Here is a 27,440-nt window from a genome sequence, read left to right on the forward strand (position 1 = left end):
TTTTTAAATAAAACTGACGTAGCCTGGTTAATTAACAAAAGATCAGCTTTGTGAGACATCGAATGTGGATGAATCTCCCCTTAGAGAAACAATGCCAGCAGCTCAGAGTATTCTGAAACTCAAGGGCAAGCTTAGAAATGTGCCATGACGAGGTGAGCCTAACAATCCTACTTGGTGCCAGTGAGTAAGAACACCACCTTAATATAGTACAGTCAACTCTGAGAGACTCACGTAGACAATTCTTACTACTTGGAGGTATTCCTAAACGCTATCTGGATAATGATTGCAGTCTTGCTTATCAGAAAGGAGAGCATATTTCGAGCACTCTCAGCATTAATCTCCGTATTCACTAGCCCTGCAGCCCAAGCAGCTGCCACTACAGCTTTCGGGCACCTCTGCAGTATCACACATGGAGCCGGTGACTCCTGGACATGGAGGCTCTGCCCTGTGCTTGTCTGTCACTTTCACACACTCTCACACGACTATACATAGGTTCTACCACAGGCATTTCTTAATTATTTTTAAAATGGTGCTCCTTTTTACCCCCTGGTTCCAGTATAACCTTGGACCCAAACAGGAAAGACACGCGGTGTTTCAGCTCCCTCTGATTAGTGTGCTGGCATGGAATTGAACTAAGAAGTAGCTTAAAGGCAAAGCATAATCATGAATTCCACCCTCTAATCCCAGTCTTATGGCCAACATCTTTTTTACACTCCCTTCCTCCTGTCTAAAAACAGTTCCAGAAGTGTTTAATTATTTTTAAACTTACATAATTCTTAAAATTCATTCCAGAAAGGTTGACCCGTCAACCTGGATTTTTCTCCAGTAGTTTCAGTTGTCCCAGAATAGTTCTTAATAAAGTCACCACTAGAATTTTTTCACAGTTCTAGGTAATCGCAGCTGAAATACTGCTCCAGGGAATTAATTTTTCCATTAATATTTAAGACATTTTCATGCTACAAGAGAAGACAAGACGCACAACAGCCGTGCCAGCCAAATCATTACTGGCTCACACTGCAGCGTCTCATTTCCCATCACTTACCTTTCATACAGCGTGGGAGGCCACAGAGGACAGAAGACTGAGTATTGGAATTATTCTTTATCTGTTGAACACAAGTATGTCACTCTAGGTATTTTCTACTTACACAAATTTAAAAAAAAAATACATTGTGTTTATGAGTAAAAACAATCTCATTAACTCTATAGGGGTATAAGAGGTACACCTTTTCATGGGAATCATCAAAATAATTGCAAAACCAGACAAGTTTCAGGAAGTTTTTTATTTAATGGTAAAAACCAATTTTGTTCTTTAAAATAGATTGCTAATTCAAGACATTATTAGCTCTTCAAATTAGATACAGTGCCATTTTTTCAGTTCTAAGAAAACAATAATGCTGTAAGGAAGATTTTTCTAACAAGGTTATTTCCTCAATCATAAATTTCACAGTTCGCTCTCAAAAGGACTGCTGAAAACCATTCTTTAAATACAGTTGCTTCTTAAATTGAGCTTTTTTCTGTGGTTGAATGTAGCTCTCCTATTATACAGTTCCAGTTCTGATGAGAAATCAAAGTCATCCTCAGATACAACCCCTTTTTCATTACGCAGTTTCTAACTTCTCCAAGTGTGCCTTGCACAGGACACCAACATGGAGTGAGCACTGGAAGTGCATAATGGCCTTTTAAAACCTGCTTCTTCCAGTTTGAAAGCTACTGCTCTTTTTACCACTTCTATAAATGAGGTTAAGTTGAAGTTACACCCAAGCAAGTTACTAGCCTGACAGGCAATATAATGTAAACAAAAGCATTTCAAAATGCTGTTACAGACAGCGAATTTTCTTCCATAGATAACTTACATCTACATTCTACTAGGTCTGTGAACAGAAACACTCCAGAGCCAGCTCTATCTATAGGCATAATGCACTTTTCAAAATATATTCATGAGGCAAAGAGTTGCTTTACCTAACATGCCATCAAAGACTGCTGAAAGGAGCCTCTGACACATGCATGGTCCTTATAAAACAATAAATAAATATCTCAAAACAAATACTTGCTGAGCACATATACAACATACAAGAGTAGCAAAAGCTGCTTGAAAGTTTATTCAACTACAACTCTGACCTTATACTAACAAGACACCGAGTATGAAACTTCCTTCTTCAGCAGAGTCCATACGTGAACCAGACAACCTCAAACTAAGGTTTTCTAATGTGCTATTTTGTGTTGGAGACTTACTACACACACAGTTTTGACCTACCAAATTGACAAAGGCTATAAGCACAATTTTTAATCCACAGTTGGACGATATTTAGATTTGTTCCTGTCTTGAAACATGGTCACTTCATCTTCTAAAGAAATTACACAGTAATTAGAAAGCAGTGGTGCATAGGACTGCTTGTTAAACACTTCTCCAGTATGGTTTAGTACTAAACCCAGAAATATTAGTAAATGCTGCTTTATTTGTAGAAGAGTAAGGCTTAACAAAACTGATGTTGAACTCATTAATCACTGTGCTGTTTAGTCATACTACATGTGCTGTATTGGGGGTGGGGGAAATCCATCTTTAAGTTAATACACAGTGCGTAAGATGTTAGCCTTAGAAAACACTATCATCTCCACCGAAGATTAAGTGACTGCAGAAAGCAGAAAAATGCTAATTTAGAAATTAGCAAAAGCCATTAACAGCTTAAAAACTTTACAAACTAAGTTACAGCAAGTCAATTTCCGTGATCATCTTACTAATGCTCTACACTCTTTCAGTATTGAGGCTCTGCTGAAACATGAGTATTCCATTATCAATATATCTTCTCCATACATCATTTTGTAACTTTCAAACCCAATTTGTTTCATAAACTGCATTGCCTTTAAAAGGTATATAAACCAGCCAGTGGCTAGTCAAATTGAAGAAACAAGAACAGAAAAAAAACCCAAACCCCACCTCAGATGCAGTAGTTTATACAGTATCTGCTACTGTTTCTAATACTATCTTATTAGTTCTGTTCTTCAAACAATTCAAAACAGATAATTTTTTCTTCCATAAGTGCCTTCAAGAATGCAGTCAGCATGCAGAATTCCTGCCTGGTGCAGCAAAACCAGCTGTTATCAGAGCTCATCTAACCAAGCATGCAGGAAAAACTGCAGGTGCTCGGTGCTCCTCAGGATCAGGATCAGATACTTTTTGAAATTTAAAGCCCAAATATTAAAGGCATTCTCTAATGTGACTGTTTAAAATGTGAGAACATGTAATATAACATAAACCTCTGAACTAGATTAAAGTTATTTCTGAACAGCTGTTGGTCATGAAAACATTTGTGTAATACAGGGTACTTATGGAGGAGGGGAAGGTAACAAAAAAGTGACCTGATACTGTGCAATTAATGTTTTTTTTCCAAAGGAGCTCAGCACAATTATCAAATGATATATTTGAGTTTACTTGCGTTCCTCTTTCCATTATTCAGCTGTCTTCTGCTGTGAAGTCTGTTCAGCGTTAAAGCGGGATACGCAGTGTCCAGAGTATCATCTCACATGTCTGTGACAAAGGCAATACTGTAGGCAGGTGTGTGTCAGAGAATGACACAGCGGAATGTTTTAACGTGGTAACGAGTTCTGCAGTGCATCCACATGTGTTGTTACTGGAGCTGTTAAGACTCCCACAGTGCAGGTAAGGAGGAACTAACTGAAAATGCCCCATGGCAACTCCAGGCAAATCCTCAAATAATTTCAGGAAAAGGTAGTCTTTTTCAGACTGGTTGTTGCACGTCTTCTAGGAACTTTTCAGAACTTCTTTCAAAAAAAAAAAATTCTCTCATCTTGAGATGTTGAAGAAATAGGAATAGTATATATGTTTTTAGAATAAAGTCCTTCACATAAGGAGGGAAATTCTAAGTCTTCACAGAAGGGAGGCAGTTCTAAGTCTATTTTGATTAACATCATTGTAGCCTCAGTTCAGTCCCATACCTTGGAATTTGGCAGTCTCAGTGCAAACAAAGTAAGTCCTCAGTTCTCCCTTGCCTTTGACATTAATGAGTCCTCTACATTCACATGAATATCCCAACTCCTGCAGTATCTTACTTGTTTCTTCTGTAACCTTTGAAAAGAATTAGAAACTCTGATGAAATTCTTCTGAGTATTCACATTTTTTAAAAATCCATAACCAATTAGAAATAATTTCTTAGACATGCCAAGGCTGATCTGTTTACCTGGATTTTCCCCAGTTCCCCCGTGCTCTCCATTCGGCTAGCCACATTAACAGTGTTGCCCCAAATGTCGTACTGAGGTTTCCGGGCTCCAATCACACCAGCAATCACAGGGCCATGATTTATCCCTTAGCATAAACAAAAGCAGGTGTCACAACTGAAGCAGAAAGTTATGGGATATCGACCTTCATTATAGGCCGTAAGTCATGAGCTTCAGGGGGAAAAAAAACCCCAGAACTTAACCCTGCAACGCTTTTCTAGCAATCCGTATTACCATTGTTCTAGAAATACTAGTCCTGAGGCTCAAGAGATGTGAAGTGACTCTTTCACTGTAAAATGGTAAGTCCAAGAAAGAGCTAGGGCAAAGTTCATACCAAGCTAAATTCTTCCTTTTCTACTTCTGGTATATAGAAATAAACATTTGTATAATGACAAGATTGTCCTTTAGTCAACAGGTGATAACAGGGTACTTCACTCTTCATGCGCCTTTTAATCTTCTCCAAACTCATCCAGCTGCTCCCTCCAGGGATTAGAAAAGCCCATCCACGAAGGAGCTTGGCATATTAAAAAAACTGGACTAGACAATACTACTTCCAGCTATCCAGCATTTTATATTCATCCAAATACTGTGTTCAGTGTCAAGAAGGTCTCCACAGCACTCAGCAATTTACCTAAGTCATCCTACCTCATTTTTAATTTTTACGGAGCTGCAGGGTTCACGTTGTTCACAAACTGAACTTACCAATACGTAAGCGGAAATTGTTAAAGGAATGTCGGTTGATGCCATCCAGTTTACTCATCAAGGCAATTCCATATTCCACCATAATCCCAATGTGAGCATGCTGTCTTTCCTTATCCTATGCAATTCACAACACACACATAGTAATGATCAAATTACAACACAGATGGTTGTGTCAGGCTACTATTCCAAAGCAGTACTATTAGTGAATAAAGTATATAAGGATGAGTCCACTCATCCCTGTGACTATGCAGAATTGCACAGTTCAACAAACATTCAAAATGGATTTTAAAAGCTACATTAAATTCAATTGGAATGGCTATGAGGTGACAAGCATGATATGGTTAAATTTTATAATGAATTTATGTCTGTCTTTCAGAATTCCAGATTTAATTTTACATGTTTTGTATATGTTAGATACATGCATCCTAGAGTCATACACAAACCTCCTATAGTGAAAGCAGGCCTGAGTACAGAAATTGGTTTTAATTCTTCTGGGTGACAAACAGTTTCAGATTCAGATCTAATGTGGCACTTGAGGATCCTCTTTTCGTGCCAGTTCTCAGGTATCACAAAAAGCTTACTGTCCAGTTCTGAGATGGCCTTTCTTTGGCCCATTCTTTGACTTCCCTATTATTAGAGCTATTCTGTTATGCATCTAGAAATGTTAAGCTACTGGAATCAAAGATTAAAGATGTAAAAAGTATGCTGGGGTTACAGACAATACCTGCTTAGGAAAAAAAAAATTGAACTAGGAGATAAATAGTGAATTCAGGAGGAAACAATACACAAACAATACACTTCTCTCACCTTTTCCCACATTTCAGAAAGTCACTCTTGGTGATTTACTTTATCACATTACATTTTGTTACTTTGAGTGTAACCAATGTACACAGAGAATACCAAAGACAGATTTCAGAGACAATGTACCTGGTTGTTCTCTTGGCCTGGAGTAACGCTGAGACCAGCTGCTGCCATGTAAGTGCTTCCAATGGTTTTTATTTTTTCAACACCACTAAATTTAGGTTTTAGCAAGAGCTGTTTGAAGGGAAGGAAAATAGAAACTTGAGATTTAAATACCATATTTCATTGTGGGATTTAACCAGAAATCTTATACTGTCTGCAATAAGAATTAAACATCTCTAGGAATATTATCAATCACATGAAGGTTAGATAAAGTACTGAGGATCAGTTTCACAGCTTTGCTCTACCTGCAAACAGGAGAAATAAAAGCACCGAAGTACTGAAATGAAGTCCTGAAATTCAGGAGTTTCAAACCATGCTACTAATGCATTAGATAATGCAATTGAAAAACCCCATGAGATGGGAATGTATCTTTCAAGATTGCAAGGCTTAAGTCAGAATACTAGTTCAGTTTAACAGCCTTCCCCCCCCCCTCCCCCCATGCTCAAAGATCTAGTGAAACATTTTATTTTGCAGTAAATATGTAATCCAGTCCATTTTTGCCAGAAGCCTAATTACCTCATCAAAATCAGCAATGATTTCATTTAACAGCCGCAAGCATTCCAGGCCTTCTTTATTGACATCACATTCAGTATAAAACACCTTAAAATCCGGTACCGATGCAAACATGACACAGACACAGTCATAAGATTGATGGTACCAGTCCTACAGGAAAACAACATAGTCACACGTTGTCAGCAGTCACCTTTCACCACTGGTATTCAAAACTATGATTATTGTTTGTAACCAGTAATCAAATTAGTTTTCCTGTGAAGTCAACTGCAGTACTTTACAGTGGGCATCTGTTATTTTATCAGAAACATTAACAAAGTTGATTTGCCCTAAAGAAAAACTGAGATATCTACGTATATTAAAGATTCTCATCTATTCTGGACAGTGCCAGTCTTCTGACACTTACCATGAGTGTAAAATCAGCAATATTTATTCTGATGACATGCCAGCAGAGTAAGATGGATGTCTTAAAAAAAAATAAATCATTATCGGTTAACTTCTGACTGAAGTTGTTACCAAGGAGTTGTTACCATCTGTTCTTCAACTAACTTCTTTAAAAAGAAGGCCTATCTTCTCTGGTAAAATATGGTCTTTGGAAAGCAGGAAATCCTTTTTAAATATTTGCCAAACTCAAACTGTGTCCTGAAGCCGAACTACCAATTCTGAAAACAGATTTCAGAGAGTGACAATAAAAGTTTGCATTTTTTTGAGGCCATCTGGATAGCAGATTCTTGGTTTTACAAAGGTCTTGGGAGTACAAACAAGAAGCAAAGAGTGCAGAACCTTATAGTCTTCTGTGTGCTTGTTAGCATGACATTCTATGTCTCAGAATTACAATTTACTGTCCTTCACATAGTAGAGATTAAACATACCTCATTTCGTTTTTCACCAATGAAATATGCAGCAACGTGTGCTGGAAGTACATTTTCCAGCAAAAGCCTGTTAACATTCTCCATCGTTTCAAACTGTTCATGTTCTTTTTTAAACTTATTCTTCCACAGACAATCCAGTCGACAGTAATAGTCAATCTGCAAAGGGACCAAGTACAATAAATTAAATCCATATAATATCTCGCTGAAAAATATTAGTTAATTTATTCAAAAAGTGTAGTTAGCAATAAAGTTTCTTCAAGGCCTTTTGAGCCTATATAGTTATGAAAAATGTGCTTTGAGAATGAAGGTCAGGAAAATATGAAGCAGTCAGTATGAATGAATGCCATTTAGGTACCATCAGGTGTATTTACCAAAATGACATTTTAATAATGTGGTGATTATTTTTATCTTGAACTACTGCCTTGATTTAAAATGAATACTGACATAAATACAGATCAATCCAAACTGGAAGAATTTAAAAGTTCTGACTTCTGTAATGCAAACACTATTGAAAAATATAAACATTTTCCCACTTTTTCACAGTAAAAATTTTTGCATTATCTATAACTAAGTACAAGTAAGTATATTATCTACAACTAAGTACAAGAATATAAAAAAAGATAAAAATTTAGTGCACAATTTCAATGAACAATGCTTTTGCATTTTATGTAAATCAACTTGCTGCAAGTAAAAGAACTAACCTATTGCTTTTTAAATACATACCTGTTTTGCAAGTAAAATTAGGGTTATGTAAAATAGAACCAGATACAAATTAGTTGTTATCCTTGGCTCTCTGATGAAAAGCCTGGAAAGAGAAAGCAATACAAAGTCATCTGTATCCTCTAAGAAAATCGACATGATTATGGCATGGGGGGGGGGGGGGGGGGGCAGGGAAGGGAAGGGAAGGGGAAGAAGAGCACAGCAGAAGAGGGTGTCTTTATTCAGACATACACCACCAGTGCCATTGTTCATTTGTGCCAGTGGCTGCCTCGTTATCAGTCCTATCCTAATAACGAGAAAGGATTATCATTCCGTTCAGTACATGAACTGCATTTCACGTAATGACAAAATGGGTGCTGAAACCTTGTTACATAGCTACCGTATCGATGTTCAAGGAAACATGCCTTTATCTTAATGCAGCCATCTTAATTTCCATCGCATTGAGTTGCAGCTTTGCACCCCACACTGCCCCACAAACACACAGCCAACAAAACCTTGAAGTAGGAAAAGGAACCTTCTTATTTGTAGAAAGATGATAACAAATAAAAACCTGAATTGCTAAAACAAAGCCATTAAATCACACCTACATATGGTTCCATACAAATCTGAGACGCCACTCATATTTCATAGTAAGATCAGTCTGTCTTACCACATCTATTAATGTTCACAAATGCATCAAACTAAATTCTCATGAATAGCCTGGGATTAAGAGGCCAAATGAAGAGCTCATTTAGGCAGCTTAAAAAAGATTAAAAAAAAGCTGTGCTGACAGCTCACAGTTAGCCTCTGCAAAATAAATTTATCGTAATCTTCAGCTAAAAACCTATGCTGAGAATCTGAGAAAGACCTACAAATGAAAAGTAAAACCCTTCCACATGATTTCTCTTTAAGTATTTTTATAGTTTATTCAATTAGATCAGGTAAATTGCGGTTACTTTTCAAAATATGTGCAGTTAGTAAGGTAAGTAAATGAAGAGTTCACCATCCTACTGACTAGCAATGTCTCTCAAGCAGAGCTTGAGCATCAGACTCTTAGCAAGACTTTTCTTCATAGTTTAACAGAAGATCAACCTTATTATGAGATTAATATTCTATCCCCTAGTCTTTAATGTAAGCTAAGCTTTCAGAGATCTCAGAAGCCTTACTACAGAATTTTTCAGAACACACACAGTTTCTTTAAAAAAAAAAAAAAGGAAAAGAAAAGAAAAAAGGTTGTATGGTCTAATATGATTTCCATGTCATTAACTTTACAGGAAGGTTTGTAACGTCTGACTTACATGATTTTGATATTTCAATATTCCAGTAAGTGTACAAAAATATAACACCTCCTTTAATCAAATATTATTGTCAATTATAAGAAACTTTACACTGCACCTGGTACTGTTGCCATAGAAGTTCACGTTTCTATGCTGAAGGGTATTAAAAATGATGAGGTACACAGTCACAGCAATGGACAGGAGGAGAACTTTGAGCTCGAAGCTCATTTGAAGAAATACCGAGCAAGCAATGAACCCCAATATGCAGCAGTAAGCATAGTACTGTAAAAGAAGAATTTAAAGAGCAGTTGCATTATTCAGGCTTTATGCCTAAGAGACTTTCAAAACAGAGCAAATACTAAGTTCATGATCATTGTAATTTAAATAGAATAAATTACAATCACTTGCTAAATACACTTAAAGCTTTATTTTTAATTGCACTAGAAGCCTGAACTTAATACTTTCTTAGTTACTTTTTTAATTTGTTAAAGACAAACAAAAAGATTTAAACAAAAAGCATCACACCCACATAAGCAGTGTCAGATAAAAAAATGAAGTGTTGAGAATTTATCTTCTGAAGGCTATTAATTCAAGCAATTATTATTTAAAGTTCACGACTAACCTAAAGTAGATCACAGTCCAGTGAACAGTCTCTGAACGAGGAACTCCAGCATTCTGGCCCTATTTCTGACCTCTTTTTGACAGTGTAACCTTAAGCAGATACTACATTCCCACCTTCCCCACCTGTAACATGTGAAGACCGTGACCTGCTACCCTACCTTAGACACAGCTGCTTCATAAGAACTTTGATGTTAACAACCATTATCAAGCTAGGGCCATTATCTAGTGGAATTACTGAAAAAATTCCCCAAGGAATTGCAGGTCAGGAGAGGTGTCCAAGGTCAGCATGCAGCTGGGAGCATTATAACTGTCAAGTGGTACAAAGTGCGTTGCGCAGACAGGATTGCTCCCTGCAGCCGCCCACAGAGGTATAAGATGCTGAGCTAGCATACTTTAGACTACAAACAACTCCAAAATTACCTCAGCTTCTGCTCCTCAAGAGTTGATTTCTCTTTATGTACAAAGCACAGTTTTTCACCCATAATAGCACAGACCTAACAAAGATCTAGGAGATTAGCTAACAGTTAACATTTCTGCTGAAGTGAATGAAACCAGAACGATTTATGGGGCAACTCAGGATCAGAGCCCACATACTAATATATAGTAACTATAGTTACATATAGTTATTATAGTAACATATAGTAACTATACCAACTCTGTCCTCCTAAAGGCATTGAGTCTAACCTCCAAAAGGTAACGAACACTCATAGTTACAGCCCTGAAGCCAAACCTCTGAAAAAGAAACCGCTATGTCGAGAACACTGACACAGATCTGTTGGCCATTTAAACCCTTTCACTCTATCAAGATACTTTACTGGGACACTGGCAAGTACAGCTTTCATTTCTCAAACTCAAACACAATCATCATCCCGTTCTTCTGCTTTTTCCTCAGTTTTAGATCTACTTTTAAGTCTGAAATGTCAAAAAATTGCAATGCCATACATCATGTAGCACAGCAACAGCACCTGAAACATCTTGATTTCATGAAGAACTTTTCTGCTGTCAGTTACTTAAAAAAAGCTGTGTTTTATACAGCAACAGAACCTGCCAATTGTCAATATTATATACAAAATTCAAAGATCTGGGTTTTAAAGTAACATGTATTCACTACTTACAGTTTCCTCAATGCAGGATTGAGTTGTGTTTCCAAAAGGCTGATTTACAGACATGCAAGAACAGAAAATTACCAGATGAGTACAGTGTGCATTATATATATATGTAATTTATCATTTGCCATAAGGACTTGAATGAAACGGTCCTCACACAACCTGCTGTGCACTGTTCAAAAACATGTCCATCATCTAAAGGGGCAGCCAGGTGACAAAGGAGCATCCCAAACATTTGGATGATCTCAAAACAGAATGCTACTTTGGGATTAAAGAGATAAAAAGCGAAACCCTCCCAAATAATCCTTTTGTGTCATTAGTAAGTGCTGAATCTATCCTTACAGAAATGCTAGAGAACACCTGTCAAAGGTGCTGAGTAACCAAAATAAGCCAAGACTTCAGCTTTATCCACAAGTACTCCAGACTTTTCAAAATCCCTAAAAGAGGCACAGTAAATCCATAGCTAATGATAGAAAATATCCCTAGAACTGCCTTGTGGCATGAGTAAGTCTTTGTGTTCAATGATTTAAATATTCTATCTTTTTATAAAGATATCAAAATGCTGCCATCCATCTATATTATACACACCATCCATGACTCATTTCATTTTAATCTTAGAAGTTAAGACAGTACTCACATAGGTGGCAGCACACAGGTCATTAGATCCAGTAAAGTTTGCAGGTTTGTTCTTTTCAGTAGTCTTGATTTATTGGGGAAAAAAAAAACCAACAACAAAACCACCATAGAAACTAGTTAGCATGTAGTCACTAATTTTAAGTTTTTTCTCCATATAGTATACAATGAGTCCTGATCTGGTTGCCCTTTCAGTGCTACTGCAATATAAATGTTGAAATACAATGATATCCCATATAGTTGTACTAAACATACATGCACACACAAGGTGCAAGAGGGTTAAAACTGTCAAGTATTTCCTTACTTATTTTTAAATTTTGGGTAAAAAAAAAAATATTATGGCTATGCTAATCTGACAGCTAACTGGCACAAACATGTGGTTCTGTCTCACCCCTCAGTTTCACAGCTGCTGTTCCTCCTTCCTGTTAGGCTGTCTCTGGTGGTGTTCACATGACACCACTGTGAGTCAATTCAAGGACCTAAGCCAGCAGAAAAACAACCCTACAAAAGAAAATTAAGCATTTTCTGCAGTACAGCTTTCAGAATAAACTCCCCGTGGAATCAGAATAATGGCAGACCAAGCACATGGGATCAGAGGACAACACTTTTAGTAGCTAGCTATCAGATAGCTTTAACTGTTAACATCATGTGTCACATAAACCTTGTTTAAAAAAAACCACAGCAGAGTGGCCTTGAGCATGAGGTTATTCCACAGAGCTATTTGCAAATGTTATGTACTGCAGGTGCAATACAACACTCAAACTAAAGTTAAAAGACAGACGCCATTTGCATCTTAGTCTAGCAGTAACTACCCCCAACGTCTTTGGTTTTAGAAGAGAGCCAAGCTATATTCTCCCTTTCCCCATCTGCACTATTACTCGCTAGTGCAAACAGCACAATAAACTGCTTAATAACTTCTACCTGCTACAGCCAAACATTTAAACTTGCATTAAGAAAAAAGGAAGACCATCTTAGTGATGAGGATTACAGTCCAAAGTAATTATAAATGACAACTTGAAAGCAAGGAAAGATGGTGTAAACTAGAACTCAAGTCTATCACATGTACTTTTAGTTCTACAAACTGGGAGTTTTTACTTTTAATGCTTTTACATGACATCACGCATTATCCTTGCATAAATCAACTCGTGAATCAGACATTAGAAAAAGCAGCAAAAAGCACAGTATTGATGAAAAGAATAAAGGAAGTTACTTAAACTGTCAATGTTACAGTAAATTCACCGAATGAAGATAATGCGATTACACTTACCAAATTAAAAATGGCTATAACCAGCAAGGCACCTATAGTGATGACTGCTAAAGGAAGCCTAAGTAAAGGCATTGTTTCCACCTTTTCTGAGATAGCACAAAGACGGCGTAGGAAAGGCCACTGTTCTGAGCAACACTTCTGTAAACAAAATTAGTTTATATCAGTAACATGGATAACACTTTGATACATGTGAAGAAATATTTCTAAATAGAAAATACTTTTTCTCTGCAGGAGTGTCAAGAGTCTTCATTGGAATCCTACTGTAGAACTCTGAATCTAGTCATTCAGATTAAACACCTAATGTCTTTCCACAACTGAAAATAGAGATAACGCTTCCTTATTTCAAAGAGGCAAGGTGCTAAAATTTTCTGAATTTCTACTTTAAAAATACAAAATGATCTGATTGGAAGTTCTAGAGAAACGTTACTAAAAATATAATGATAACCTATGTTGTACTTTTTAGTTATAGATCTATAATATTGTATTTGGAAGTACATTTTCAGATTACTAAACTGAAATCACAGTCCCCTTTCTTGCCACTCTTATATTCTCCATTTGTTGCTGTAGAGAAAAACATCCAGTCAAGCATATACTTTTAACGATGGGAAGCACTATTCAGCGATGCTATACCAAAACACTCCCAGCCTAAAGTTCAAGTCTGATGCAATTGCAATCTTGGAATTTTCTTTTTCTCTTCTGCATGTGTTTTTACATGTGTAGAAACTATACGTGCATACATATACACACACCTCTCTCCCTCTACATAGACACACATATATAAAAATATATAAAAATCTATCCACTCATATATATAGAAACACCATACAAACATAAAATCCATACATGCTATCTAACTGTACTTTTAAATTAATCATAAGACTTTATCCCATGTACAGAGCGCAATGTTTTTTTTCCTTTCCCTTTCACACAACTTGAACCTGGCTCTGTGAGAGACCATTTCTTCCTGCGGCAGTTTTCCAGGAAGACCACCATGACCACTCTGCAATGGAATGATGATGTCATGTCCTCAACAGAACTTCCGAATCCCCTCTCACCCTTGGTCTGGCACAACATAGATTTGGTGAGTGTAAGAAACTCTCTTAAATCCCTTCCCTCTCCCACCCCTGCCTTCAGACAGTTCTGGGACTGGAGAAGGATTTTTTTTTTTTTTTATCATTGAACTCTATGTCACTATATTTTTTTTAACAGTAATTGCATACACTTAATAATGCAAAGAAAAAGGAACTACAAATGTAATGTGTCCTAACTGATGTAATGGTGTATTTGGAATTCTAACAGCTATGAAATTGTTGTCAATAAATTATTCATGTTTGTAATTTTCATGTGACTTTATAAACAATTATGAAAACTAACCTTGCATTCAAACTTATTTTGCTTTTAATATTGTTTCCAGTATAGAAAATATCAGGGTTTACAATCAAAATTACTTTTAAGGACAAACATAAAAATAAATTTAAAAAACCCAACCCCACTTAGCAAGTCTTAGTATCTTCCTACTCCCCCCTACCCATCTATTCTGGCACCTAAATAATTCTGAATTACAGTGAGAATTTTCAGACATGAAAATCTATCTCAGGCAATTAAATTTTCTGGTAAAATAAGGTTCAAGGCTCCTGTAACTCCTGAAATAAACAGCTTAACTCATCATCCTAAAAGATCAACGAAGCTGTCAAATTATATCCATCCACTTTTGAAAACAGCAAGCTTTTTATTTAAATAAACTTACCATAAACTTCTCAGCAAAGCACACAAGCAAAATAAGAACAATGATGACTGCAACAATGCCAAAGGAAATTCCTAGTTTTGCAGTTCTAAACAGAAGAGAAAGCATTAAACAAACCAGTGTTAAATGAAAAAAATTTTCAAACCACAATTCAGACTAATGCTTGCTAACAGTGGCTCTCTAAATTTAAATATAGTTTTTTCTTCTAATAGCACTGGATGACCATAACATTGCACAGGTTACTGTTGCTCTGTTGCACAAATACTACTTTAAGATACTCTACTACTCACTGACAGCCTGAACAACTACCCCATGCATAAACCACATGGAAATTGCACTGCAACAGTCATGAAAAACAAATAGGCCATAAACTTCAGAATTATCAAACATTTGCTTTCTTGGAAGTATGAGAACAAGCTCAAAGTTCCCTCCCTGTATCTCTACAGACAAAAGGATCACTGAGCACATTTTAACCAGCTAATCCCATTTTTCTATTGCTCACTCAATGCTTACAGCCAACTATTCCTATAAAATAGTATTTCTCACTTAACTGATCATCTCCCTGTGTGTACTAAGCAAACACAATATTAAAGAAATATTTCTGTTTTATTTTCATACTGATATCTAGGCTCTCATACCAACAATGTGAATGCACTCCTTTATTAAGGGGTAAATTAGTCCTAAAAGGTGTTACGTTTCTTAAATGTAAACCCTCAGGAACTCCAGAAGACTTTAAAAAGTTTCATGCACATGAGTTTCACTTTAGCTATTGGTTAATTTGAGTCATAAATTATTAAAATACTGACACTTACTTTGGCATTATAAACATCTGTACCAGAAATATACAGAGGAACACAAAACTGGCACATGCGAAGTAACTCTTCAGTTTTAGAATAGGAATGGTGCGATACTGAAACATAGATTATAATAAATCTTAAGAATAATTCCGGGGTTTTTTAAATTCATTACATTTTTGAGATGACATATATATGTAAATTTATACTCTACTATTAAAAACATATGTAGAACTAAAAAAGAACAAAAGAAAACCACCAAATAAAATTCACTTGAACATCTGTCAAGAAAAATAGCCCAGTCCAAAGGATAATTTCAGAGGGAAAATCTGAAGGATTTCAGAGGGAAATCCACTGAGTATGTAAATCAGCACTTCACAGGTGCACAGTCAAAATCTTTATGAAAAAAGGCAATACAAAGAAGTAAACCTAAAGTGTATATATACACCCCCTCTGCACTAACTACATACAGTACACCACAGCACAGTAAAGAAGTTATTCAAACAGTAGTAGTACACTGTACCTAACAAATAACAGTATTATACTTCGATTGAAACAACTGCAGAAAGCAAAGTATTTTCCTTATGGATGCAGAAATACTTTTTTTTTTTTTTTTAAATAAATCTCATTACTATATGAAGAACTCTCAAAAGTAAAGTTGCCAAACTCCTACTAACTATAGCAAGAATTTAACCACAGATTAGAGACAATTGCCTTTAATCTACAGAATTAGCATTCTCAAGGAAGAATGACCCACTCAAATCATGAGATCTGCTTTCCATTAGTTACCAAAAACCTCTTTGGATGTGCAGTCACCTCCAGAATCCAATTTCAGAATGAAAATAGACAGTTTCAAATACATTCTTATGCTGCTCTGAAGTGCCAATCAAAAACCAGAAAGGATTATTTTGCTTTTACCAACCTCTTTTTCAAGACCAGGTTCTGCAAAAATCAGTGAAAATCCACAGAAGTCATCTGATTTGCCACACCACGGACTGCATTCAGAAACACATGTTACAAAATGTACGCAACAGGCCAAGGAGAGTATGCAGAAGCATTGCCATAGTTGAGACTCCACAGCTTACAGTGTGGAGGTGCCACTGTTTTACACACATTTGACAGTTCTGCAAGGTCTTTGTGTTTCATAACATATGAGCGGTTACAGTTTTATGTAGCTGACAGGCAGATCCAGAACACTCACAGACAGCAGCGTCTGCCAGTTACATGCAAAATATAACCCCAGACCTTCACTAAGGTTTAAAAATAGGAAAGTATAATAGCAGATGTTAGCAATGGCTCACAGCCTCAAAAAACTTCTCCTAAATAATATCAGGCCCCTATTAGCTGAGGTACAGTGGTAACAGCCTTGCTATAGCTTAGATGAAAGAAAAGAGTTTTTCTTCCCAAATTCACTGTTTTACATTTGATAGGACTTTAAATACTGTGTTTTAAATTTTTAAAAAACCAACAATTTTGCCTGTGTTTGTGTGCTTTCAAATGCAAATATAGTGCCAAATGCACCACCTGCTACTGCTAGACCATTTTACCTTCAGCAAACCAGACACTAAAGCAATTTTATTACTACACCCCAAAACTGTGTATTGACTTTATACTCAGGTTTTGATCAGGATTGCACCCCATTTCCTGACACATCTTGTTTTAATAAACAGAACACAAACATTAACTTCCTATCCCAGTTCAGCTCATTACTTCAGTCAGTCATAAGAAACAAAGCAATAATTTTGCTATTTCATAGTTCTATACTACATTGAACAGCTAGACTAACCACTGGCTTCCTGCTATAATAATGCAGTAATACTCTCATCATATTCAAATTAAAACCAAGGAACTAAAATAAGTAAAAAACAAAGACCAAAAAAAGGCAAGACAAAAATTCCGGTAACTTTTAATTTTTAAGTAGTAAATTTTATATCTAGACTTAAAATTGAGAATGCAGATTATTCCCCAAGAAAAGATGAAGAAAAAAATAAAATACTGCATACTTAGTTGAACTGAGGCCCTCAATGGTTGACATCATTTCATCATAAATATCTTCCTCTATCCTTCCCTTCTGAGATGAGTTTCTGAGAATGAAATGAAGTCCATGTCACAAATGCTATTCAGAAACAATGAATGGCTACAGAGGACCACACTGCCTCAGTACACAATTGGGTAAGCTATCAAGGACAAGCTAAACAAGAATGCTCCAAACTGGCAAACGTATACATCCACGAGCACTTTACTAAGCATTTCTCTAGTTACTCAAATCATGCATTCTTCAAGACAATATGTTGATAAACTAGGAGAATGCTTCACAACCTAAAATCATCTACTTCGTTAACTCAGTGACACAGGTACCATTGTAAGCAATTCTACATATGCCAATTCTTTATTACACGACGATGGCATACATTAATGCTACTAACCAAAGACATAGCTTGTAAAATATATTTACTTATTAAGTTAAACTATTTATTTTGTACTGTAATACTTACAAACAAATCTAGCATCTATGAGTGAGAAAACTAAAAGCTGAGGTAGCACAAGCAGTTAAAATATATACATGTACACAATATATGAGGTGTTTTGATTTGTTTTCCACTGCTCTTTAGGTCTCTTACTTCCCTACTCCCTTCTATCCTGCTACAGCCCATAAAGCAAAATACAGCCGGAATGACTGAGGGGCTAGTAAGACCAAGGTGGGGAAACTCCTTTTAGACTTCTAACAATAACAAACGTGAGTTGAGAAGTCTTTTAAAGGCCAAAGATCTAGCTTAATCTTTCTAATGCAGGAATACCACACACACAGTGATTAATCAACCAAAAGATCACATGCTTACAGTACACTGAACTGCAAGAGGAGCACAGGATCATATATTTTTAAGAAAGAAAGTACTTGACAAACCTATCAGAAGTTCTCTGGCGCCCAGTGGAACACAAAGGTATTTCCTAAATCAAACAGGGAATTAAGAATAAGTTACACACTCGGTAAATGGCAAACAACTATTGAAATTAAACCTCAGGAAGCTGCCAAAAACATTTTTATTCACAAATAAAAATCAAGAACCATTCTCATAGAAAGGCTTACAAAATCAACCCTTTCCAGCAATATTTTCTTGCAGATACCTTCTTAGTTCTATGTACACATTTGACACCAAGAGTAACAGCAGAAATTCAGCCACAAAACCCCATTTGTTTTGTTTGCAATTATAGGATAACAATCACTACTTCAAACCTCACCTTTCTTCGCCTTCCTTGTGAACTTGACGAGTCACTGCTCACACTTTCTCTGTGGTTCAGGTGGGCAAAGGGCCTGGCTGCTCCCCAGGACTCTAAATAACGTGTCATCCGAACAGATGCTCGCATCTTCAGCCCATCATTAACTCTTGTTTTAGGGAGATGATTGTTTGATATGCATTGTTTGGACTAACAGAAAAAACACACTCATTTAGAAACAGAAAATTATACAAAGTACTAAGAAATGAACCACTTGAGTGGTTTAGGACTATACAATCTAGCTATTTAGAGGGACTCTAAATGACTATCAGCAATGTGCCAGCCAACCTCGATTCCTTTATCTCATTTAATTAATGTGAGCTAAAGCAAATCATGACATAATAATTTTGCTGTAGCTGCCTTTACAAGCCTTTCCTTGTAACACTACAACATTCAAACTTCCTGGTTTATTTACGATGATGCAAAAGATCACAGGATCTTATGCAGTCAGCACAACAGCAGGGGAAAAAGATTCCCAATTCCTGAGCTAGGGCGTATCAAACCAATGGTTAGGAGAAGAACCCACAAGTTACAGACTCAACATTAGATTATATCCCTACATCACATGTGAAGAGTCAGGTAGTATATACAGGGTATAGAGCAATACCCCGTGGGTCTACAAGGAAGCTAAAACTACAGAATAAACCAATACATCAATGACTGGTTATTCTCTAACATTTCACAGGTATCTTCGAATGAGCAGGGACCATTTTAATAGACTTAGATCCTCATTCTGAGAATATGTGCTGTGTACATGTAGTGTTTACTACATAAAACATGCAACAAAGATAAGATTAAGTCCGTGCTAATTAAAAGTGGCTCAATACTGTTCCTTCCTTTAAAGATTCTGAAGGAAATAAGTTTGTCATTTTCATTTTTTTTCTTTTGAAATATTTTACCTATCAACCACAAGCCAGTTCAAAATAGCAATACTCCAGGTGTTAGCAGTTACCAGGCTCTAAGGGGGCAATCAACAGTTGCTAACTTTACATCTTGAAAAGGTGAATCTCACATCTAAAATAGTGAGGAAGAAGATATCAGAAGCTATTTTACAGAGAATATTTTATCTGGAAGTGGCCACACAGTACTGGTATTCTTTCATGACTTCATCCCACCTTCTGACCTGGATTTGTGAGAGAGACTTCACACAAATACGTAATCAAATATGTATTTTTACTCTAAGTGGACCACATAAGGGGTTTCAGCATAATACTTATTACCTTCAAGATAACAGACATGTCATAAAACAGTAGGATGTGCTTTCAGATCTGAAGTTCCAGATCCAAGCTACTCAGATGACTCATACCATGCTTTAATTCTGTTCCTGAATTAAAAGGTGTGTGCACCAGACACCTGTGTACTTAAAATGTATGTATATATCTGAATAAATATACATGTTTAAAAACATATACATACCCTTGGATCAACCACTAAGTAGGTTTTGATATTCATGGATTCAAGGTAAGGATCCCTCAGGTGTCCATTCCCTTCTTCTACTTCATAAGCTTTGCCCAGGTGATTTAATGTTGCTTCAGTGATGTGTACACGGCTGAGAAGGGGAGAAAGAAAGAGACACCCAAACACTTACCAGAAAGGTCACATTAAGCATTTTGTTTACATTTCAGTGGCCACTGTTGACATTTCTGCTTTTCAGCCATCTTTCGCTTTGTCAGCCAACTGCAAAATCCTGCTAGTACTTAAAAACCATATTTGCAGTCCTTTACTGCAGTTTTTTGTCACACACCTTTCATAGCAAATATGCTAATAAACACTTCCCAAAATGAGACAGGATCAGCATAAAATTAAATTGAGATAAGCAGAGACATACAAGAAACAAGAAGAAATGTGATCAAAGGAGATCTGATGACTGACAAGACAGACTCACAGGCAGGTTGCTTCAGATGATAAAAGCTGCGGGGAAAGCTCACAAAACAGAAGTGACAACTGTCGTGTGCTAGAAATGCATGGGGAGGGGAGGAGATGCTTACAAAGTCGGGAAAAAAAGCTTGAAGAGGTTTTTTTGTCAACTAGGAGGATAATTCTGAAAGTCTGTCTTTTCTGACTGAAACAGAGGAGAGCATAACACAGCAGCAACAGTAACACACTTCTAAGGGGAGCAGCTAGTATTTTTCTGTACCCATTCACACTTTCCCTTAAACGTTACTTAGCTCAGTATCCTGAATCACATATTTCCATATAAATTACAAGTAATGTCTTTCCATAGAATTTCTCATCAGAAGACTTGAGTGTGTTCATAAAATAGCATTTCTTATATTCTACTTTCTCATTGTTCATCTCCACACAGCTTTTCTCTTTTCTTTGACAGAGAGAGGTTAAACACTGTGTTGTTGGTTCTACAATCCGTCAGCACAGAGCTGACGAATAGAGCTGGGAATAGAACATTTCCAGAATGGAAGCTGACAGGGTGCAGCACTCCAGCCTAACTACAGAGAGCACCAGGATCGCTGTCCCATCAGCCTCTACTTTCTTATGCTGCATGTAGGTTTGCCTGAAGATAACTTAGCCAAGATCTGGAGACCACTGGCTGTGGCTTCCCACAAGGAAGAACAAAAAATTCTTCAATACTTTTGGAGGCAGAGGTAAGAGTTCTGGAATATAGAGGATGCATATTTTTATTTGTTCACTGGTAATTGTCTCAAAAACCTGTTTTTTCAATTACCTCGATGATGTAGTTTTGCGATCAAGGTGAACCTTCAAATCTGAAATTTTAAAGCTTGCTCTAAAGCATCATTTTCTCCCATAGAGACGAGGCATACTGAGTGATGTCTGTATTAACTGAGTCTTAAAACACAGTCATGTACTGCAGCAAGTTTTCTGTGGTGTTCCACTTATTTCAAAAGGCAGAACATTTGTTCGCTATCCACCATTTTCTATTTTACCAAGCTTCCTCTCCCCTCTTCCTCAAACCACACACTGCCGTAGTACATTTCAGATCTTACTGCAAACTTCTTTCCATTTAAATTACTACGCCGATGATTTCTCAGCAGTTCTAATGCGTACTGGATTCCAGGATCAGCACATAACCAAAAGCTGCTACTGCTGAAGCTGCCTCTCAAAGGCAAGCTGTAACATGCACTATTGCACTTACCATTCTAGTACAGAACACTTAACATACTGCATTCAACTTCCTAGGCTAACAGGCCTGAGAATAATATATTCTGATCTTTCAGGCATATACATATTAGAGAGAGTTGGTCATAAATGCTTTTTTAATTTTGGTTTTATGCTAGTCCTTTCTGCTTTACTAGCATATTACATTGTTATGAATGCAAATAATTTTTAAAATTGGAAAGATGCAGGATACTCTGTCTACGGAAATAAAATATTTATAAAACTAGAAGTGTTCCTGCATCCTTTCAAAAGTCATTAGAATTCCTTCATTTACAGAAAACCAATATACACTTCCTATTTTAAATAAAAACCTCATACTGCTCCTAAGGACAAAACCTCTGCTTCCAAAGGAGCAGGACTAGCTAACACTGGAATGAGGAATCCCAGACACATCATTTTTCACCAGAGCAGGAAACAAATACAACATTTGCATAATGAACAGAAACTCTTCATCCCTGTGAGGCTCAGTCTTTCACAAGTGCAAGGTTTCCTCTGGCTAGTTTTGAAACACATAAGTGACTGCTAGGCATGTAGAGATGTAGGAAGTATTAAGTGTATTGTTTCTAAATCAACATGACAACCTAAACCAGCTTTATTCTTTAACAGATATCAAACATAAGCACAAAGAATGCAATGGAATAATCAAAGTTTTCAAGATTAGGTGATGGTCCTAAACGTGACTAAGAAAAGTATGTTTTCATGCCATATTCAGTCATGTTGTTTGCTTTACCAACAAAAGAAACTTTACAACTCTGTATTCTTGTTTAATCATGCTGAGTCAACACACTAAAACACTCAACCTGGATGGTATTGCAACTATTAACCAAGCTCCAATTAGTTTTCTTTCTGTTTCGGTCACCAATGCAAGAAAATAATTTGATATTCATATCCCCTTATCACTTTGCAGAAATTAATTTTTAAGTTACAAGTGTATACCTAAAAGCTGAGGCATAGAAATAATAAGAAACCATATAATGTCAATGGTTAGAATCACTTTCCAAAAGAAAACAATACTTTAATGCTTAAACATATACCCACATGAATGCCATTCAATTAGTAAGTACTAATTTGCACAGACTACTAAGAATCTACAAAACCATGGTCTCGTTTGGGAATGGAAAAAAGGCAACTCTTAATATGGTCTTTTTTGGTGCAGACTACCGAAAAAAAAAGATGTTTCTTAGCTGAATTGTAATCCCCAAATTCAACTTAGAAAATTAAAAAAAAAACCAAACTGTACTTTCCTAAATGAGGAACACACAAAATGGTGTGTGTTTTTTAAAAACATTTATATTTGTCCTTTTCAATGAGCATCTTAAAATAGGTAGCATGAATATTAACCTCAGACCCAATTCTCTGCACTGCTGAGCAGCACAGGGCAAGTTACGTTAGTGCTTTGCCTCAGCTCTTCCACTCAGGACCACTTTTCTTCCCGTTCTGCCCATGACAAATGCTACACAGAGAGAATATGCAACAACCAACAGCTCCAAACTCACCTTGCTTGGATGCTCCTCATCAGGCTGCATTTTAATGTTCGAGTTGTTTGTGGGTTTGGGGGGGTGGTGGTGTGGTGAACATAGAGCTAATACAACTTAAGTGGGACTGATCAATATATTAAGAGAAACACTAGGTAAATATGCAGCTTTGCCTTGTCAACATAAGCAGCATATCTATTCTTTAGCTAAACTTACAAATAGAGTATTACCCCTGTGCACAACGTCAATTAACTAAGTCAACACAATGCACTGCTGAAGACGCACAAGTGTCTCCAATGCAGGGAAGGTCAAGCAGCAGTCACTTGCCTATGAACAAAATTTTCTAGTTCATTGCAAACAGAATCAGAAAATATTAACATTTTCTAGCTCTGATAAGTACACATTTGTCCTATTTTCATCATCCCATTATGAGGGTTTATGTCACAGCAGTTACAAATTCCAGACTCATAAACCAGGATTATGAAAACCGTGATGACACAGTGAATCAGCACTGACAGGGAAGATCCTCACCCAGGTACGCCCGCGGACTCCATGCGGTTTGCTAAGGACACGTCATGCGACCAGACGTCATACTGCCACTTCCGGAGGCCGATCACACCGCACAGCACATTCCCAGAATGAATACCAACCCTCATGTTGATATCCACTCCTGTGGCTTCCCTCACCTGCCTGTGGAGGGAAGAGGGTATTAGAGCATAAGTTACACTTTTGATTTTCTCTCCTCCTCCTGGAGATCTGCTAAGGTTTAGTCTCATTATATGCTTAGTGCAAAGACAAGAGACAAGCTCATGACCTAATGTGTAACTATCCAACTACAGCTAATAAACCCACACTGAATGTTGACAAAACTAAGAATGACTTTACTGAATATCTTCATAGTCTTGATACATTAAAAAGTCTTCTGTGCTATACTTACTTTATTGCCTCACACATGTCGAGTCCCATTTTAACACAGTTCCTGGCGTGAACCGGTAAGGACACAGGTAGGCCTGAGACACAGTAGTAACAGTCTCCCAGGATTTTTATTCTCATGCATTCATTCTCCTGTGAAATTACAATAAACATATTTAATGGGAAAAAATGAACTGCAAGTAGGCTAAAGACACTAACACTAGGACTTGTCTGTATCATTTTGAGAAAGTCAAGCTTCATTCAATCCTTGTTGAAGCAAAGATTACTTCTCTTTTGCCCACATCCAGATGTCTGGAGTTGCTCACTGGAGGGTAACAGACTTGACCACTTCAAGCATTTCTGAAATAAAATCGTCTTACTAGTTCCTGACATTATTCTTGGAACTGTGGGCAATTAAGAAACTATAAATAAAACCAAAACTGTCACAGAATTTACTATCAAAATCATGAAATCTACTTGTCTATCCTTTAATCTTTGTCTATATTAACACCTGAATTATAGGCAGTTTGTTCACCTTTTCCTCAATTTTTGCATAGCAGCCTCGTAAGATTGTGCAGTGTCGTAAAACCTGCACAGAATTTAGGGAGAAGTTAGAAATGAAGATGCCCAACCTGGTAGCTTTGTAGAAGCAAAATGTTGGGGGTTTTTTTGTTAAATATGACTGAAGAGGAAGCCGGAACACACTACAGTTTGCTGTCGCTAATAAAAAACCCAGCAATACTGTGTCAGCAGAAAACTACTTACTAACTGTACAACAGAGGGTACTGCTGCCCATGACTGGCTGGAGAGAGCAAAGGGGAAGAGCAAAGAGCCCTTCACACTGTCTTTTGTTAAAATATTATTGAAGAATTCTAACTACAAAGGTTGCAAGCAAGCCAGAGCTAATTCTGCAAGTGTTTGACTGATGAGTAGAGATGGCTTAATTTGGGCCAGCTGACACCTTCAGCTACCCAACCCTCCCTGCTGTGGGAACAGCCCAGCAATTCTTCAATTAACTCCAAAATCAGTCCAACTCAGTGGCAATTTACGAAACTAAGCTGTTCACCCTCATCAGTCAAAGCCATAAGAGAACACCCATCATTCTCCATCATCTTAAGTCACCCAGTAGGTTCTGAGCATCGCAGCAAGTGACACGCTTAGACAGCCCTGTGCTTCAGAGATCAGCAGGGGAACCTAGCGCTTGATTAGAGATGTTAGACTTCAGTATCCAGCTCAGTGTCCAGGTTAGCTGTCCACTTTCATTAGATAAAGTGGAGCCTACAACATTTTTACATTATGGAAAAGATGACTGAGAATACGCCCCAGCAGAATAAAAATAGCACAGAAAGCAGGAATCTCTTCTTGCAGCTCAACCACAGAGTTGCAAAAGGCCTTGACTCACTAAATCCAGACTTTTTTTTAAACAGTTCAATTTGCAGACAGGAGTAATTAAAACATCTCCCTCAAAATCAGGAATCCTTTCCATTTTTCTATCTGAGGAACAGTTGCAAAAAGTGACCAAATGTCTTTAACCTCAGCTTCTACTTTAGTGTTAAAAGTTCATGGCAACTAAGATGACATGACTTACTCTGTGTGTTCTTAATAGCTGCTTCGCAACAATACAATTACTATACAGTTACTATGACTCTCTTATTTGCCAGTACTTAAAGCTTTAACAGCAACTGAATTCATATAAATACAAAGATTAGCAATGTCATTTAGTCAAAAAGGTTAACTAGGATTTTAGCCAGGTTTTAATCAGTGATATATTTAAGAATTTATTGAATGACATCCACAAAGTTTAATTAAACCAATTTCATTCCTCTGCTATATTAATAATTTGAGAATTTTTCCACTTTTTCTGAATGATTTTTATAATTTCACAAAACCAAGATTTTCCAAGTCCACTAATTTTCTAATTCACATTCAGTACATTCAAATACAGTCAATTATGAAATCAAACCAACATCTTTAAACCATGGGAAGTTTTGATAGGTAGTCACTAGTCCTGACTTAATGCTTTACCAATATTAAATTTCTAGAACCAGAATTTGGGTTAATATGTGGGTTTTTTATGTCACATAGGATGCAACAAAATATTTTCCTACAGCCATATTTGCCTCATAACACTAACAGAAAAATTAATGGATATGACAGAACATATATTCAAGGGTCAGTTTTAGAGGATAAGAGAAATCATCACACAGAGTCAATCATGCAAACATGTATATGATATAGTCCCTGTAATCTGAGAATTCAAAACCTGAGTTTGTGATTACAGTTGCAAAGAAATTAACCTCAAAAAGCACTTGGCAGTGGTAAGAACTACTGCCAGCCTGAAGGGTCAGTAGTGAGGGTACGTCTTAATAGGGACCATTTTGATCTACTTCCCATTCTTACACTTTTCTGTAAGTATCCATTACTAATTATTACTCCTGAGCTAAAGAACTCCTTGTTCTGATGCAATAAACTGAATTTATGAATTTAAGTGTGTGCCTGAGAGTTCTCCATTTGCAGAGACCACAAACAATCCTTCTAACCGAACACAGCAAAGCCCCTCAAGAGAGCTTGTATACAGTACCTCTTACAGCTGCATTACAATCATTTATTGCCATCAGACAATTCCATGAACAATACAGCTAAACAAACCTCCAGACCCAAGAACTGGAATTACAGTAACAACTTGCTAAATTTCCCATTTTTGTTTTAAATTTTGTTTTAATGTAATTTTGCTAGTTAGCTTTGAAGCTAAAGCAATCTTCCCTTCCTGACTTCAGAAGCACTAACACCAACTTTCTTCCATATTGTGGTAAAGACTTCTTTTTCCAGTGGTGGCCTTTATCCCTGCTGCACAACAAACTGCAACACCTACCTTTGCAATCTGATCAAACTTTCCAAAAAGTTCATTCAGCATCACTACTAGTTCCTTAGGAGAGCAATCACTGGCAAGGCGAGTAAATCCTACAATGTCTGCGTAAAGAATGCTAGACAAGAACAAAAGGAAAAACCAACATAATTGAAATATGAAGATATGTCTATTCCACAGTCAGCTTAAATATTAAAATGTATTTAATACAAAGTATCTCTCTCTTTGGAAAACAACTCCAGAAAAAAGGGTTCAAGTACCTCAACTGATTTAGAAGACAGCACATATCAGTTCAAGACATTATCTTCCCACAACAGGAAAGCAGCTCACTTCAGCCTGAAAGTCTACCTCCAAATTT

The 27,440-nt window shown here is 36.8% G+C and overlaps 1 protein-coding gene across 4 annotated transcripts in view; it reads right to left on the reverse strand.

The window, feature by feature from the left end:
* Nucleotides 1-1,265: 1,265 nt before the first annotated feature.
* ADCY7 (adenylate cyclase 7) overlaps nucleotides 1,266-27,440 on the reverse strand; it is a 66,667-nt gene continuing 40,492 nt past the window's right edge. For all 4 annotated transcript variants that reach the window (XM_074881385.1, XM_074881382.1, XM_074881384.1 and 1 more), the window contains 21 exons: nucleotides 27,089-27,200; nucleotides 24,242-24,369; nucleotides 23,836-23,994; nucleotides 20,114-20,246; nucleotides 18,662-18,847; nucleotides 18,327-18,370; nucleotides 17,425-17,505; nucleotides 16,344-16,416; nucleotides 15,440-15,537; nucleotides 14,631-14,715; nucleotides 12,884-13,021; nucleotides 11,621-11,683; nucleotides 10,993-11,031; nucleotides 9,375-9,538; nucleotides 8,004-8,085; nucleotides 7,281-7,436; nucleotides 6,415-6,561; nucleotides 5,863-5,970; nucleotides 4,936-5,050; nucleotides 4,197-4,321; nucleotides 1,266-4,084 (listed from right to left, as the gene is read on the reverse strand). In XM_074881385.1, the coding sequence (XP_074737486.1) occupies nucleotides 3,938-4,084; nucleotides 4,197-4,321; nucleotides 4,936-5,050; nucleotides 5,863-5,970; nucleotides 6,415-6,561; nucleotides 7,281-7,436; nucleotides 8,004-8,085; nucleotides 9,375-9,538; nucleotides 10,993-11,031; nucleotides 11,621-11,683; nucleotides 12,884-13,021; nucleotides 14,631-14,715; nucleotides 15,440-15,537; nucleotides 16,344-16,416; nucleotides 17,425-17,505; nucleotides 18,327-18,370; nucleotides 18,662-18,847; nucleotides 20,114-20,246; nucleotides 23,836-23,994; nucleotides 24,242-24,369; nucleotides 27,089-27,200 (2,383 nt within the window). In that variant the 3' untranslated portion in view covers nucleotides 1,266-3,937. The remainder of the gene's footprint in view (nucleotides 4,085-4,196; nucleotides 4,322-4,935; nucleotides 5,051-5,862; nucleotides 5,971-6,414; nucleotides 6,562-7,280; nucleotides 7,437-8,003; nucleotides 8,086-9,374; nucleotides 9,539-10,992; nucleotides 11,032-11,620; nucleotides 11,684-12,883; nucleotides 13,022-14,630; nucleotides 14,716-15,439; nucleotides 15,538-16,343; nucleotides 16,417-17,424; nucleotides 17,506-18,326; nucleotides 18,371-18,661; nucleotides 18,848-20,113; nucleotides 20,247-23,835; nucleotides 23,995-24,241; nucleotides 24,370-27,088; nucleotides 27,201-27,440) is intronic.

Source organism: Strix uralensis, chromosome 12 (genome assembly GCF_047716275.1).
Source record: "Strix uralensis isolate ZFMK-TIS-50842 chromosome 12, bStrUra1, whole genome shotgun sequence".
Lineage (NCBI taxonomy): Eukaryota > Metazoa > Chordata > Aves > Strigiformes > Strigidae > Strix > Strix uralensis.